The sequence below is a fragment of the Taudactylus pleione genome, unplaced genomic scaffold (assembly GCF_031769625.1).
Source record: "Taudactylus pleione unplaced genomic scaffold, aTauple2 ptg000012l, whole genome shotgun sequence".
Classification (NCBI taxonomy): domain Eukaryota; kingdom Metazoa; phylum Chordata; class Amphibia; order Anura; family Myobatrachidae; genus Taudactylus; species Taudactylus pleione.
Genome location: NW_028284415.1, coordinates 4,936,540 through 4,953,315, shown reverse-complemented (window position 1 = coordinate 4,953,315; position 16,776 = coordinate 4,936,540). Strand labels below are relative to the sequence as shown.

At 45.2% G+C, this 16,776-nt stretch overlaps 1 protein-coding gene across 1 annotated transcript in view; it reads right to left on the bottom strand.

Moving 5' to 3' along the window:
* The window catches only part of LOC148542407 (uncharacterized), a 92,316-nt gene that overhangs the window by 55,796 nt on the left and 19,744 nt on the right, over positions 1–16,776 (bottom strand). The window contains exon 2 of the mRNA XM_088468561.1: positions 11,201–11,419. Within this exon, the coding sequence (XP_088324687.1) occupies positions 11,201–11,418 (218 nt within the window). The 5' untranslated portion in view covers position 11,419. The remainder of the gene's footprint in view (positions 1–11,200; positions 11,420–16,776) is intronic.

Sequence of the window (16,776 nt, the reverse complement as noted above, 5' to 3'; positions counted from 1 at the left end):
CCATAGTGCATACTGGTGCAATCTCTTCCTCAAATAAACGACGCACATGCACCCGGCGTCCACTTGATGTAAAAGAAAATGTGATTCATCAGACCAGCCCACCATCATCCATTGCTCCATGGTCCAGTTCTGACGCTCATGTGCCCTGTCGAAGCTGAATAATTGGCTGAGACAAGTTCAGTTTCAAATTTAATCGCGGCGACGTCATCTTGCGAATGGCCGCAAGACTCCATTTTGGAAATGAGATCGCAAGACACCATTTTTGTGGTCAGCGTCAATTCAAGTTATAACTCAGGAGCTAAGAACAGATGGCAATGTTTTTGTTAACCTACCAAGGGCAACTGGAAAAACAAGCTATCTCAGTAAAAGTAAATAAGAAGAGACAATGGGTATTTTTACATACAAATTGGGAATCCTTGGATGCAGATAAAGTATAGTTGTGGCAATTGTAATATAATATCTACACAATTGGATTTGTCTCAATCCTAGACAGGATGGCCCCAAAATTCCACAGCTTAAGGTGGTAATACATTTGCATTTCACACAAGAGTCTGTGAGAACAAAAGAGGTTTTGTTTTCCTTTGAACACACAACAGGTGGGGGCCTGCTGACAGAGGGCATGTAGAACTACAACCCTCAGCCATCCACACTGCTGGATGTTCACTTCGTGTATGAGAAATTATGCACTTAAATCTCACCCATTAATAACTAGCGTCCTTATATCAAACCCCGAATACTCACACACTACATATTCGCACACAAGGTTCCATTAGCATCAAATTGTATGATTCAAGTTGGTTAAGTTAGTTTAAATGCTAAGAAATAGAGGTTTTTGATATCTAAGGTATTATACATGATAAGCAAGGTGTGTTTGGTTTCGTTCTGATGCGTACGCTTTTTACAGAATCCCGGTGTTATCGGTGGAGAGATCGCATCATTCAAACTCAAGTTACGGATCGCAGAACTTACAAGCAACAAAATGTTTAGTTGATGGAATGTTACAGGAGGCGTTACCAGAAAGACTCCGGCTGTTAGAGGCAGGGAAAATCTATTTGAAACAACCTGTTAAATGTGTCGTTACATATGCTTCTCCTCTGGGAACCAATGAGATCAGCAGGAAGTTCCCCCTTTGTCCTGTTTCAGTCTGGGGGGGAATAAATACATGTGTCCGAACACTGGTTTGCCAGTTCATGCTGAATTTTGGGTGAACTGAGGATATCTAGTCAGAAGTCTATCTCTGTGTCCAGAGGCGCAGCGTATGTATAACCGTACTTGGGTCTGTATTATTTCCTTTTATGCCTAACTTGTGTATGTATAGATTGCGTGTAACTGACTGTACTTTTTCCTGAATAATACTTGTGCGTTGGAAACACAGATTCCACTCCTGTCTTTATTTGCGGTTAAACTGCGTACGCAATTAGCATTCTGTTTAGAGGTTTTAGGCAGGGTTTTGTCTTAGAGGTTCTAGGCAGGTGAATCTTAGAGGTTTGTAGGAAGGAATGTATTAAAAGGTTTATTTACAAATTTAACAGTGGGGGCTCATCGGTTTATCACACTATCTGATACACGATAACACTCGGTCAGTCCTCTCTCAGCAAAAGGGTGGAGGTGCCTTTTGGGAGACGCATTAGTCTTTCATTACCACAGTGTTGCTGAGAGCGTACTGCCGGTTATTGTGTAGAGGAAGCGCTGATCAGAATCCAGGGACAAGAGAGAAAAAAAAAAAAAAAAAAGTTTTTTTTTCTCTGTTGATAGAACCTTACCTTTAGAGGGGTGCCGCAGTATTGAGTATGCGGCTGAGACGCATTTTTGCATACGCAGTTAAAAAGTAATTATACGCTTGTGTGGTAGTCGCATAATTGTGTATGCGGCCGGTCGCACAATAAGCGTATACGCATTTCCGGTTCTGCTGCCACGTGTTTGAACAAAGCCATTGAGGTTTACATTTTTTTCTATCCACCAATATCTGGGTTAAACGTTTATTTTCTGCGCAGAGAAAAAGTGTGTAACAGTGTGTGTATTGTTGGTAGGGGTAATTTATTCCCTAAAGTTAAGGGTACCGTATGATCCTTAAATGCAAGCTGCAAGGGTTAGCCTAGTCGCTTGGTAAGCAGCTTTACCGTTCTAAACACAGTAGCAGGTGTACATGTTGTCTTTGTTGTATAGAGGTGCGTGAGAGTGGCCGACATATAAATTGTCATAGGTTTGGAAGTTACCTTACTAAAGCTTATCCGGGTCTGGAAGTTGCCTGTTTCAAAACTTATCTAGGTGTGGAAGTGGCCTTACGAAATCTTATCCAGGTGTGTGGGCGCCGCCGACTTAAATCGTTCACAGGTAAGTGAAAGTATCTTGATTGTCTTTCACCAGTTTACATTTTTATTGAAAAGCGTAGGAGTTGTTTCAAAATGGGAGCCACGCAAACGGTAGAAATGTTAAGCAATGATGTGCTGCTAATGGAGGTTCCAATTGGATCAGCCCGTCGTATTATGCATACTAAGTACGGTACTTATGCAATAAGGTATTGTGATATATGGTTTAATATGACGAGAAAGAGTGTTAGACCGTTTCCCAGAATTGGTAGTTTTGACAAAAATGTGTTAGATAATGTCCAGGATCACATCAGAATGGTGCGATCCCGAGAGAAAAAGATTAAGAATTTTGAATGTTTAAAAATATGGCAGCATGAAGGGGATGCTTGGCTTAAAAATGTGCAAACGATGCAAACTAGCGTTGCGAACGCATTGCCAGAAAATACATCCGCGACGCTGAGTTGCAATACGGGCGAGCCGCAAATTGGCGTGCACGGGCGGCAAAGTAGCGTCGTGGAGAGTATTGCCAGCAGTTCACGCTGACCTCCCCCACCTTATGTGGATGGAGGTGCAAGTACAGTTACCAAAAATACCAATAAAAATGTAACAAGTAATTTGTACCCCCTCTTAAGTAACCATAAAGAAAATGTTTATGATGTAGAAGATGAGTCTATTGTAATGTCTGCCATTTCCCATGCTGTGCAAATGATAGATGCTGCATCACCACAATCACGGGTGGTGCCGCCATCTCCATCGGTAACAGCAAGGGAAGTATTAATACACTCGGCACCCATTGAGGAAGTTGCTAATACCATACGTAGCAGCAGCAGATTAAACCCCCAGCCAGGTAACCAGGACAGAGGTAGCAACGCTGCCGGTCTGCATCCCATTCGGACAATAACTGTTCCAAATGGAAATGCAGATGCAAACGGTGTAGTGCCCACGAGGGAAGTCGTAATGCATTGTCCATGGACAAGAGCAGAACTGAATTCCATCAGAAATGATTTCCCCAATCCCAAAAAGGAACTAGCCAAATGTCAAAGATTTTTGAGAAATTTGGGTAGTTCTCATGAGCCCACTAATAAAGATTGGCGTGTGGTGTTAAGGGCCTGTCTACCACACAATACCGACGTGACAAAATTTATCACGGACTGTGTATTGGATGGCGACGTTCCCTTAACAGACCAAGTAAACCAAGGTAACATTTCCCGCATTGTGACTCAATTGGGTGTATATTTTCCAGTAGTAGTTAACTGGAACAAAATCTTCACAATCAAACAAAAAGAGAGTGAAACTGCAGAAGAATATTGCGACCGGGCTCTGCAGGCTATCACCCAGTACACTGGGATAGAAGATATTAAAGATAGCACTCACCACAGGGGAATGATAGTCACGGTACTCATGGACGGTCTGAAAGACGATTTAAAGACTCGGGTTCAGACCTCACAGCCTGGCTGGCGGGGACTTACAATAGATAACCTCATAGAGTCTGCCATAGAACATGACAAAAACATCTCAAAAAAGAGGGAGACCCAGAGCGAATAAATTAATGGCTGTCAGTATACAAGCTCTGGAGAGAATGACGTTAACATCACAGCCAACCGACACACTTGCACCCACACACACACCTGCACCTGAACAATTACACGTCCTCACCAATCCCACACCACAGCAAACACATCCTTACCCCACATATCATACACAACCACAGGTCCCATACTCATATCCCCCACAATATCCTTACCCTCCCTATCCTTACCCATACCCACCACCTTTCCCTCTTGCTCAAATCCCACAACAATCTTTTCATCCACCCCGTTCAAAATTATGTTTTAACTGTCACCAAGTGGGACACATAAGTAAGTACTGCAAAGTGAAGAACACCACACAGGAACACGAGTTTCCCATGGGTTCATAGGTAACCCCAGTATCTTCTCCCAGGCCTTATATGACTGTTTACAATCTTTTCAACCTATCAATGGATCTGTTCTAATGAAAAATGTGGACGATTTATTGTTGCATGTTTAAATGATATTAAACTGTTTTGCTTTATCTCCCACTCATAGGACACAAGGTTGCTAAGGATAAACGGCAGCCATGCCATGCTGAGGTCGACTACTCGGAATACTATCCAACCCAGTGGCACAGGCATTATTTAGAGCAGTAGATATTGATAACAAGATTTGATTGCAGGAACCTGTATGCAGATACTATATCCCTAGAATTATTAAAAATGATAGGGGGACTTATTTTATAGATGACGTTTCCAAGAACATGTGTAAGATGATGGGTAACAACACTGAGATTATCCCAGATTGTCTTTTCCTTTATTTGCCCCCCCTTTGAGATACTGTCCAAACAGGCAGCCTCATGTGAAAATATGATAATGAGGTTACTGTGCAGGGTCTCACGAAGATGAATGAGAATAACCGAAATTGAAAGCGTTATTAACTAACATGTCTAATTCAAACTGTCATGATGTCAAAATCTGGAAGAATTTGTTATGATCCAAAAATTTTTTAGCTCAGGTTGATCGGTGGAAAGGTCCGTATCTGACGATACAGCATCCTCAAAGGGTGGCCGGGGAAGATACGTGGGTCCATTCCACTCACTATAGGGAGGTTAACCAACTGGTGGAGATACAAGGCAGAGACCAGGCCGATAACGTGGACCTGTCGATTGCGAGCTTGTGCCGGAAGGATTAAAAAGGTGACGGTGAGATATCTGAGCTAAAGAAATGTGTAGATCAGTGCTTCCAGCAATGGAGTGGTCTGCTGTGGTCATCCTAGTTCTTTTTCTTTCCAGAGTTTTTGTCATGATGATCTGTTTGGGGATACTCAGTGTCTGTGATGGGGGACCGATAAAGGAGATGTGAGCTGATGGCGGAGCTGATGGAGTGGAGTCAGGAGGAGTGCAATGCCAATCAGGGGAGTGACTGACTAATCTTAGTACTGTTATTGTTAAGAGAGCTGTCATTCCGGATACTCGGGGAAGGTGTGAAGGGTTATCGTCTGAAGATTCCTGTATTTGTGAGTTTTGTGGGTCCCTAGTTGATGAGAACTGTATTCAACGGTGCCAACCTAAATATAACCCGTACTGGGGAGGGTATCCTTTAGAGGATTATCACAGCATGGTAGGCAAAGTGTTAAATCAAACCTATTGCTGGGTGTGTTCACATGTGCCACAGGGACAGCATAATGTAGGGTTGGTGCCATTTCCACTGAATATCACGGAAATTTTAGAATTACAAAAGGGGAAAACATTGGATGGAAAATTCCTCTCATCCAAACCGCCTCATTTCAAACTCTATCAATTTCAAGTAGATAAATCACTTTTGTGTTTAAACATAACCAACCCCAATAAACCCGGAGGTTGGGAAGTGACGGGGAATAATCAGACGATGACCTTCTCACAAAGAGCTGATAATGAGTCCATAAACTATGATCTGCTACGCTCAATTAAATCAAGTGGGAAATATTTTAGGTACCGGTATACATTGAGTTCCACCAAAGAAATGATTGGTAAAGTACCAGATGGTTATTGTGCTAAAATAATACAACCAGAAACTTGCATATACCAGATGGAAGAGCCTGAGATAGGATTGTTTGCAAGAGAAATGTGTTTAATGATAATGATGCATACCATTCCTTATATTCTCCCTGATAATGTATATTTTATATGTGGAAGAAAAGCGTATAAATGGCTCTCCCCGAGTTCCGAAGGTTTGTGTTATCTGGGAAGAGTTGTCCCAGAAGTTATGACCCTCACACATGTTGAAATGTTGGGAATACATAAAAACACACCGTCACCATATCTTCACACACAATATGAACACAGAGGCAAGAGAAATATGATACCTGGTGATATGCATAAAGCCGCTCAGTTAATCAGTGAGACAACTGGCTTCCAAGTTTTAGTCGCCCTGGATCCCACCAGAATTGCTAGGGGTACATTAAATTTTAGATATATCCAGGAACTTGCTAAATTAATAGATAATATCACCGAGATGTACGATGACACATTCAGGTACACAGGGAGAGAATTGCAAGCGTACAAGAAAGAACTAGTGCAACACAGGCTAGTGTTGAATTATTTAACTGCTGTTACTGGAGGGTATTGCGTAACGTTAGCCACCCAATTTGGAGTAAAGTGTTGCACTTATGTCACCAATGATACCAGCGACCCTAAGGAGGTGATAGACCAGAAGATGGATGAGATTCTGCAGCTAAAGTGGGAATTTCGTAAGAACCATAACGCATCAGTGGCTGAAGCAGGGGAAAAGATAGAAGGATGGGTGTCATGGCTGAACCCAGTGAAATGGTTCTCGGGTCTAGGAGAGTGGGTCCAGGAAGTGGTCGCCAGCGTAGGCAAATTCTTGATTCTTATACTGATTGTCATCATAGTAATTGGCATATACGTCCGGTGTGTTCCTATTGTGTTGAAGTGTGGAAAATGTGAAAACAGAGTGAAACGAAGGGATGAAACTATGATGGTGGTCAGAAATGATAATATGTATACCGAGGTAGATACAGAACTGCACTACAACCCTGAGCTAGGAAGTACCATCATTTAAATGTATAATATTTAGACATGCATAGAAGATATTATTGAAATGTTATTTATAGAACACCCAGACAATGTAAAGTCTCAAATTCCCCTTCAAAACTGCTGTTATAAGACTGGTGCATTCCCACATCTGTCACATGATCTCCCAAGATCCGCGGTGTGCGTATAATAGTAGTTTTATGCCCCCGCCTAGAGACACATTATTGATGGATTAAGAACCACCTTGTGCCATCCCATAATAACACCAAATAATATGTAAATGTAAGCCTAAATTAAATTCTAATAGCAGATTGTGATAGCATGTTGTTTGCTATCAAAGGGTGGACTGTCGAAGCTGAATAATTGGCTGAGACAAGTTCAGTTTAGAATGGCCGCAAGACTCCATTTTGGAAATGAGATCGCAAGACACCATTTTTGTGGTCAGCGTCAATTCAAGTTATAACTCAGGAGCTAAGAACAGATGGCAATGTTTTTCTTAACCTACCAAGGGCAACTGGAAAAACAAGCTTTCTCAGTAAAAGTAAATAAGAAGAGACAATGGGTATTTTTACATACAAATTGGGAATCCCTGGATGCAGATAAAGTATAGTTGTGGCAATTGTAATATAATATCTACACAATTGGATTTGTCTGAATCCTAGACAGGATGGCCCCAAAATTCCACAGCTTAAGGTGGTAATACATTTGCATTTCACACAAGAGTCTGTGAGAACAAAAGAGGTTTTGTTTTCCTTTGAACACACAACAGGTGGGGGCCTGCTGACAGAGGGCATGTAGAACTACAACCCTCAGCCATCCACACTGCTGGATGTTCACTTCGTGTATGAGAAATTATGCACTTAAATCTCACCCATTAATAACTAGCGTCCTTATATCAAACCCCGAATACTCACACACTACATATTCGCACACAAGGTTCCATTAGCATCAAATTGTATGATTCAAGTTGGTTAAGTTAGTTTAAATGCTAAGAAATAGAGGTTTTTGATATCTAAGGTATTATACATGATAAGCAAGGTGTGTTTGGTTTCGTTCTGATGCGTATGCTTTTTACAGAATCCCGGTGTTATCGGTGGAGAGATCGCATCATGCAAACTCAAGTTACAGATCGCAGAACTTACAAGCAACAAAATGTTTAGTTGATGGAATGTTACAGGAGGCGTTACCAGAAAGACTCCGGCTGTTAGAGGCAGGGAAAGTCTATTTGAAACAACCTGTTAAATGTGTCGTTACATATGCTTCTCCTCTGGGAACCAATGAGATCAGCAGGAAGTTCCCCCTTTGTCCTGTTTCAGTCTGGGGGGGAATAAATACATGTGTCCGAACACTGGTTTGCCAGTTCATGCTGAATTTTGGGTGAACTGAGGATATCTAGTCAGAAGTCTATCTCTGAGTCCAGAGGCGCAGCGTATGTATAACCGTACTTGGGTCTGTATTATTTCCTTTTACGCCTAACTTGTGTATGTATAGATTGCGTGTAACTGACTGTACTTTTACCTGAATAATACTTGTGCGTTGGAAACACAGATTCCACTCCTGTCTTTATTTGCGGTTAAACTGCGTACGCAATTAGCATTCTGTTTAGAGGTTTTAGGCAGGGTTTTGTCTTAGAGGTTCTAGGCAGGTGAATCTTAGAGGTTTATAGGAAGGAATATATTAAAAGGTTTATTGACGAATTCAACAGCCCATAGTAGGCACTTTCAGCAGTGGACAGAGGACAGCATGGTTACTCTAATGGTCTGCGGCCACATAGTTCCATGCGCAGAACGCTGCAATGCACTGTGTGTTCTGACACCTTTCTATCATAGCCAGCATTAACTTGTTCAGCAATTTATGCTACAGTAGCTCTTCTGTAGGATAGGACCAGACGGGCTAGCCTTCGCTCCCCACATGCACCAATAAGTCCTGGGCGCCCCTGACCCTGTCGCCGGTTTACTGGATGTCATTCCCTGGACCATTTTTCATAGGCAGGTAGTTAAACAATGCATGCTGAGAACACCCCACAATATCTATCATTTTCGAAATGCTTTGACCCAGTTGTCTAATCATCACATGTCAAAGTCACTCAGATCCATTTTTCCTGCTTCTTAAGCTGCATACACAAGGTACGATCTGTACCACCAATGACTTGAAAGATTGCACGACCCAGGTTTCGTGGCGTGGAGGTTTACGGTTCTTACCGGTGAGGGTGTTGAGGCGCGGTCCTTCTGGCAGGGGAGCTGGCATGTGGAGACTGGCATTGCATTTACGCAAAGGACTGCCAGCATTGGGCTGTCCTGACAGGGGTAAGACTAGTGGCATCTCCGCATCACGGCTGTCTGGGCGCCACCACGTTGTCTTATGCCATGTGACATAGCAGGCCAATCGTCTGTGGGCCACCTGCTCTCTCTGGCCTATCACGTTCTGTTGCTGGATACTTAAGGGTGTTCGGAGCGCCCTGTAGTTGCCAGTGCAACGTGTTTCACAGCGTCAGCTGTGAGAGAGAGTTCCTGCACTCCTGAACCTGAGACCTGTGCTCTGGTGCTTGCCCTAGCTCCTTGTCTGCCTTTGGCTCCCTGCAGCCTGCACCGCTCTGCCTTGCCTTGCACCCTGCTGGAGATCGCCCTCGATAACGACCATACGCGACCACGCTTGACCATCGTTTGGACGTTTGCAGGGGCCAGAAGCTCTCAGATTTAAACGATAACGATAGGATTGTTATCGTACAAATCTGACAGCTTATTTGACCGTGTGTACGCACCATTTGAAAGATATCTTTCAAAGATATCTTTCAGTGAAGTCATCCTGCCACACCTCCGAACAGGCAAAGTTGACAATATCGTGCGAGTTGGCCTGCATGTACGGACAATCAAAGATATCGTTATCGTTCATGCGGAAACGTGCATCGTTGGTCGTTCACTATATAAAAATGAAAGATATGAACGATATATCGTTGAATGATATCATTATTGTTCATATCATTCATAGATATCGTATCATCAACTTCAACAACTGAGTGTTCACTTGCTGACTAATATATCCCACCCATTGACAGGTGCCATTGTAACAAGATAATGAGATAATCAATGTTATTAATTTCACCTGTCAGTGGTATTAATGTTATGACTCATCAAGATGGAATCAGTAATCAAGGCCGGCGGTTCAAATCCCAAACCCGGAACACAGTCAGGAGTGAAGATCCCGACAGGTGATTTAGGTAAGTACAACTAACCCTGTCCCCCCCTTAACCCTAACCCTCCCTTAGTGGTGCCTAACCCTAACTTCCCCCCTAGTGCCTAACCCTAACAACCCCTAAGTGCCTAAACCTAACCCCTCCCCGTCCCCGCAACCTAAATCTAAGTCTCCCGGGGGGGTGCCAAACCCTAACCTCCCCCCAGTGGTGTCTAAGCCTAACTCCCCATTCCCCTAGCCTAACCCTAACCCTCCCAGGGGGGTGCCTAACCCTAAGTCCGCCCGGGAGTCCCTAACCTAACCCTCCCCCCCGCAGCTGTTCCCGCCCACCGCCCGGCTTACCTTCGTTCGGTATGCCAGGCGTCAGTCTCCCGGTGTACTGATGTCGTCGGGATTTCGACACCTATCATTAGACCCCTGCCGGGATTAGACAGTCGGGAAGCCGGCGGTCGGCATTTCGACCGTCGGCTTCCTGACTGCATCCCCATCAAGATATATATATATATATATATATATATATATATATAGGGAGTGCACCGAAGTCAAAGAAGGAGACCTCCAACAATCGGAGTTGTTTACAGACCATTGGGTCCATAGTCCGTCAGTCTCCTGCTTGTCGACATAATGAAGGTTGAACTAACATGTATTCCATAGAAAATTATTTCCACTCAGACACAGTGATTTTCACATAGCAGCAGCATTTATGTGCACTGTTTGGTTTTACACTTTGCAATAAGATAAGTAGCTGCACCATGTTTTCCCATAAGAATAACAAAAAGTAATTTCCATATTACAGTGCTGAGAGGAAACCATATTGTGCATATTAGGATTTCTCCTAAGGTGTGTTGGATTGTCACACATTAGTTTTCACATAGCAGGAGTGTTTAAGTGTTGCAGTTTTGTTTAAGTCACTATTTGTTAGTCTGGAGGTGATATTGTCTGTCTGTTTGTTTACCGGATTCATTTTTATAATTTTATTGTAAGGCATAGAAATTTATACCTTATGATGTGCAGGTAGAAGTATTAGAAATAATGGGATGTTTATGAGAACAAATTACCTAAACACACTGAAAGCAGCAATTCCAACTATATATTATTTATTTATAATTGATGAATTAATTAATACACAATGTTAATACACTCACTGGCCTTACCTCAGGATGGTGACGTTTTGTGCTAGCTTATAATTTTCTTCCATTAAATGTGTGCTATCTTCTTCCAGTTGTTCTTTCTCTAGCATCAGAAATGCCACATCATACAGTAGGTGCCCATATTCTCTCTGTAGATTTCTGATATATTTGAAACCACGAACCAAGATGGGGCTGGCGAGCAGGGCAACCACTACATATGGATGCTCCATGAGAAACTCCATCCTGCTAACCATTAGGCACAGTTCATTCATTAAGTTATTAACAGACATAGTAAGTTTATGCAATTACTCTTTCTTTTTTTTTTTTTTTGAAAGGTCATATTTAAGAATTTTCTTGGACCTACCTGTTTCAGAGCAAATAAAGTTGATATAGGCATAGGGCCTGATTCAGCTTGGATCGCAGTTGCTAATATGCACGCAATCGGCCAATTGTTGAGTTGCGTATGCATTGCAGTACACAAACTAGCTATTGCAATCGGGACTGCGATTGCAGAGGCTACACAGACTCATGGCAGAGTGATTGACAGGAAGTGCCGTTTGTGGGTGGTGACAGGGGGTGGTGGGGCGAACACAGGCGTGCCAGTGCGACGCCGTTGCAGGGGCGTGCATAAATTAGACACTGCGATGCCATACGCAGCCATAGCACTGATAGAGTGGGTGGCTGTTAGCAATTTCTGAGTAAGGTCTGGGTTTGTGCAAGTGTGCGTATGGGTCCGATATTACTCAGTGTTACTGATTGTTTCTCTATATTGCTAAGAATTACGGATGTGAGACAAGGAAAAGTGGGCGTCCTAATGTGAGGCTGCAATCGCAATGCTATACTGCGATCACAATGCATTTGCATATCACCGCTGATATTAGCAACTGCGCTGCATGCGCATTAGCAGACTAGCGATCTGTAGTGATCCACAGTTCATTGTGCATATTTTTAGTTTGGTTAGATTTGTTTATATTTTCATAACTTCCTATGTTTGGTACCTGACTGTGACTAACATGGCTCAGCACTATTACCATTGTGATATCACAGGGGATATGGTTAATATACCTACGGCGGGGATGCCGGCTGACGAAATCCCGTTGCCAGAATCCCGATCAGCGTCAGAATCCTGACATGGCTGGAGAGCAGCCGGCGCTGGAATCCCGACATTCGGCATCCCAACAGCCGGCATCCTGATCGTAAGTATATCGGGGCCAGGTAGGTGTTAGCCGCGGGGGGGAGGGTTAGGTTTATGCACACTGGGGAGAGTTAGGGTTAGGCTGCAGGAGGTTGAGGGTTAGGCCCCATAAAGGGAGGGTTAGGCACCACTGGGGGGGTTAGGGTTAGGTACTAAGGGGTGAGTTAAACACTAAGGGGGGAGGGTTATGTTTAGGCACTTACCGGGAGGGTTAGGGTGCGGGGTAAGGATGGTTAGTGTTAGGGTGCATGAAAGGAGGGTTAGAGTGTGAATAGGGCAGGAGAGCACTACTTACCGTTCCCCCGTCGGGATTGTAGGCATCGGGATGCCGCTGTCAGTCTATTGGCAGCCGGCATCCCAACTGTCGGGATATCATACTGAGGCCCTGATTCAGAGCCGGACGCTCTGATAGAGCGCTCGCTCTGAATCAGGGCCGTCTTTCTTGATTTTTAGAGCGGCCTCCTGGCCGCTTGTATAGCTGTGGGTGACCACCCACAGCTATAGCGAGCGGCCAGGAAGATGGTCGCGAGGGTCAAGACCATCGCGACCATCGGGCTTGCAACGAGACCCTTGTGGTAGGGTCTCGTTGCCGCAAGTCCTGGAGTGCTTTCGGCTCAAACATATCCGAAAGCACTCCCACTGACACTGACATCACTCCCACTGACATCACTTGTGATGTCAGGGGGGCCGGCCCCAGATGGTAGGCCTTCCCCTGGGAACGCCTCCGTCTGGGCAGCCACACCCCCGGCACGCCCACCAAAGGGGGCGTGCTGTCACTCAACATCGACAGCATGCCCTCTTTGGTACGAGACCCGAAGTGACGGTTTGCCCGTCGTGCGCATGCACAATGGGCCAACATCAACCCGCTTGCGAGCGCTCAGCGCTCGCGAGCGGGTCTGAATCAGGCCCTGATTCCGTATCACAGGTGTCTGTTTGCTGGCCTATTTCTGTGACATTTGGAGGGAGCACATTTTACACAAAATGACTGATGGCAATTTGGGCATGTCTCATCAACACAGGATAGGCCGAATGATGCATCTCACAGTGAGCAAGATCTGTAAACACACAATTTTCTTTCTTGAGATATGAAAATTATAGGAGCTGAGCTATATGAAGGCAAAACAATTATCAGAAACCTGCATCACTTTAAAGTAGGGATGTGCAGGCTCGGATAGGTTCGAGTTTGCACGTGGAGTTCGGATTTTTCCCTCCAAAAAAACGGAACTCAGAACGAGGCAAAACATCATCTTACATGGACGAACATCATCATTCCTGGACAAAAGTCCAGGAATGATGATGTTCGTCCATGTAAGATGACGTTTTGCCTCTTTCTGAGTTCCGTTTTTTTGGAGGGAAAAATCCGAACTCCACGTGCAAACTCGAACCTATCCGAGCCTGCACATCCCTACTTTAAAGTACTGAAAAGCTGTACTTTTCATTAAATATTGCCTAAGCGCTAAGTCATTTACGTCATACAAGTTTCTGTTGAAATAGGTATGCAGATGTTACTAATGTAATTAAAGAAAATTTTGGGGGGAATTTAATCAGGCCCGATATTTCTTCAGGTGTGAAAAACAGGTGTGCTTTGCTTTATTTTTAACGCCCAATTCAATTGTTTCCCATTTTTCCACCATCAAAAATATTTTTCAGGTGGCAAAAACACATAGGATAGGATCCGCGTTAACACACGGACCTATGAGTTTTCGCGGCCCTGGCTGCGATAATGGGGCTGGTTATCGAGGTATTTTTTCACCTGCCTCAGACAAGTGAAAAAAATGCCAGATAAGTGCCGGCTTCCTGTCAGCAGCCCAGCACACACTGCTGTGTGCTGGGTTGCAGTGGGATCAAGGAGGTGGAATCACACTGATCACGGTCCCCCTGGATCTGTCCCTGGCTGAGGCTTTTTTTGCGACGTGGCCACGGCTCCCGCGTTTATGCCACCCCCCCCAGATATGCTCCGACTTTGGGGCTAATTGAATTAGTCCGGGGGATCAATTAGCTGGCGGTAAAGAACAGCGGCTAATTCAATCCCCCCTTAATATTTTTCACTGTAAAAAAAACAGTGACTACTGTATATCTTTATATATATATGTGCAGCATATTGGGAAAATAACAAAGGTTTAAATCAATATTGGGGATGGTTAGTATAAAATATGTTACATTACTGTGTACTTATTGCTGTGTTGTGTATTCCCATATAATTCAGCAATGCAGGTGTTTAGCTGGATCATAACAAAGCTGAATTTGGGTGTGTGCAATATCCAGGGACATGCAGTCAGGGAAAGCAGAGCCTCCCCTATCATGAGTAAAATAATACAAAGAAGATATTTATAACACAGATTCTGTGTCATAAATATCTGCTTTGTATTATTCTATCATTCCCTACAGTGAAAATCCATTGGGAGGCAGCGAGATCGCTTTCTCCCGCTTACAATAGAAAAGCACAGAAGCAGGGGGCGGGGCCATGCCACGGACTGTAAAAGTCCATTGATTTGACAGTCGATCCATCACTGGATCTGCTGTCATCAGAGGGTGGGTAGCAATCATATGCGGTTGGGACACGGTGGAGGTGCGGGCGTTAGCAGCTGTGGAGATAAATATCATGGCGGCAGGCCTGGATCCAAGAGTATCCAGACCCTGCCAGCCATTCTGCAGAGTTCTGCATCAGTTACAATTTCAAAAATGACGTCACCGCGTAATTTTTTAAATTCAAGATGGCCGCCACGAGCTCACGGCTCGCCACGTTATCGCCCTGCCCTCTCTGGCTAGCTTATATAAGTCTGCGCGACGCAGCGGCTGGCAGTCCTCCGGCAGGGAAGAAGCGTACAAGAGCTCCCAAAAATATAAGATCCCGGAAGCCCTGGCGAGGCAGCTATGGAAAGAGCTTAAAGGCCACCCCCCCCAGGTGCAGACTTCAGAAGCCCTGGGGAGGCGGCGGCCATGTAAAAGCGCTTAAAGGCTGCTGCCCCCCCAGGGGAAAATGCCGGAAGCCCTGGGCTGGCGGCTGCCCCAGGTAAAGATGCTGGAATCCCTGGGGAGGCGGCGGCCCCCCGGTGAAGACGCCGGCAGCCTTGGGGAGGCAGCAGCTATGTAAAAGAGCTTAAAGGTCGCCGTCCCCCCAGGAGAAGATGGCGGAAGCCCTGGTGAGGCAGCGACTCCAGGTGAAGACACCGGAAGCCCTGGGTAGACGGCAACCATGTAAAAGAGCTTAAAGGCCGACGCACCCCAGATGAAGACATCGTATAATAAACTTTTATAAAAAAATGTAAGAGTCTTGTATTTATTTTTATATTTTCTTTACAGGCAGACTACAGGTGCCAGCAAGCCCTTAATGTCCGGGCATGTAGGCCCTTGTGGTTCTCCAAGTGCCAGCATGCACGGGCAGGCTTGCTGGGACCTCTAGTCTAGGCTGCCTGTAAAGAACAATATTATCATACCATGAACCTTGCACAAGGCTGGATTAACAATGGGGTGGGTGGAGCTGCAGCTGCAGGCCCCCCCAATGAAAATAAGCCCACAAGAGACTGACAGCATTGACAGGAAAAAAAAAAACTGTCACAGGTTGCCAGCGGCCGTCCTCCCAGGCCCCCATACAAAACCTGCTGGGCCATCAGCTTGCCTCCCCTCTCCCACTCTACCCACCTGGGAGAACCTCTTCATTCTCCTTAAGTCGGTCCCGGCAGTGCCGGAACTGCCGGAGACAATGGAGTCAGTTGAAGGGGGCACCTCCTCCATTGTCTCCCATTCCATCTCCTTCCTGTTGCTGCTGTAACAGAGGAGCTGCCGAGCTGAACACAGTTCAGCATCAGCGGCGCTCTTCCTCCTCGACCTACTCTTTGCTGGTCGCGACCTGACCCTGCCTGCTGGGCAGTCTGTGCTCTGGTCGTGACCGCGACCTGAACCTGCCTGCTGACTGGGAGCCGGGAGACAGTGCGGCCGGGCATGCAATGCATACAGAGGACTCCCAGAGTGAGTAAGACCTGGCTTGACGGAGGGGATGCGGTGCAGAGGTGGGCGGCTGGCACATTATTTGTTGAGAGGTAGTGTGTGGAGGGAGTGGGAGCTACTGGGAGCCAATGTAGCCAATGGCACGAATGGAAAGAAGCTGGTTGCTGGGCTCCTGCAAAGGGAAAAACTTGGAGGCGCATCCTCGGGGTAGGCACTTAGCTTTGTCTGACCTGAGCGGCATGGAGGGGGTGGAAGACCCTGGCTATAGATGTCACAGCCAAGGCACCACAGACCTTGGGAAGGGACACTCAACAGGATGCAGCTGATGCTGAACTATGTAATAAGAGGAAAAATAACAAAATGAGGGGAAGATGTATTCAACCGGCACAGGCAGGGGAGGTATCATGGTGGCCAGTAGGGAACATAGATGGGGTGAAAGAGAGAAATTAGAGTTTAT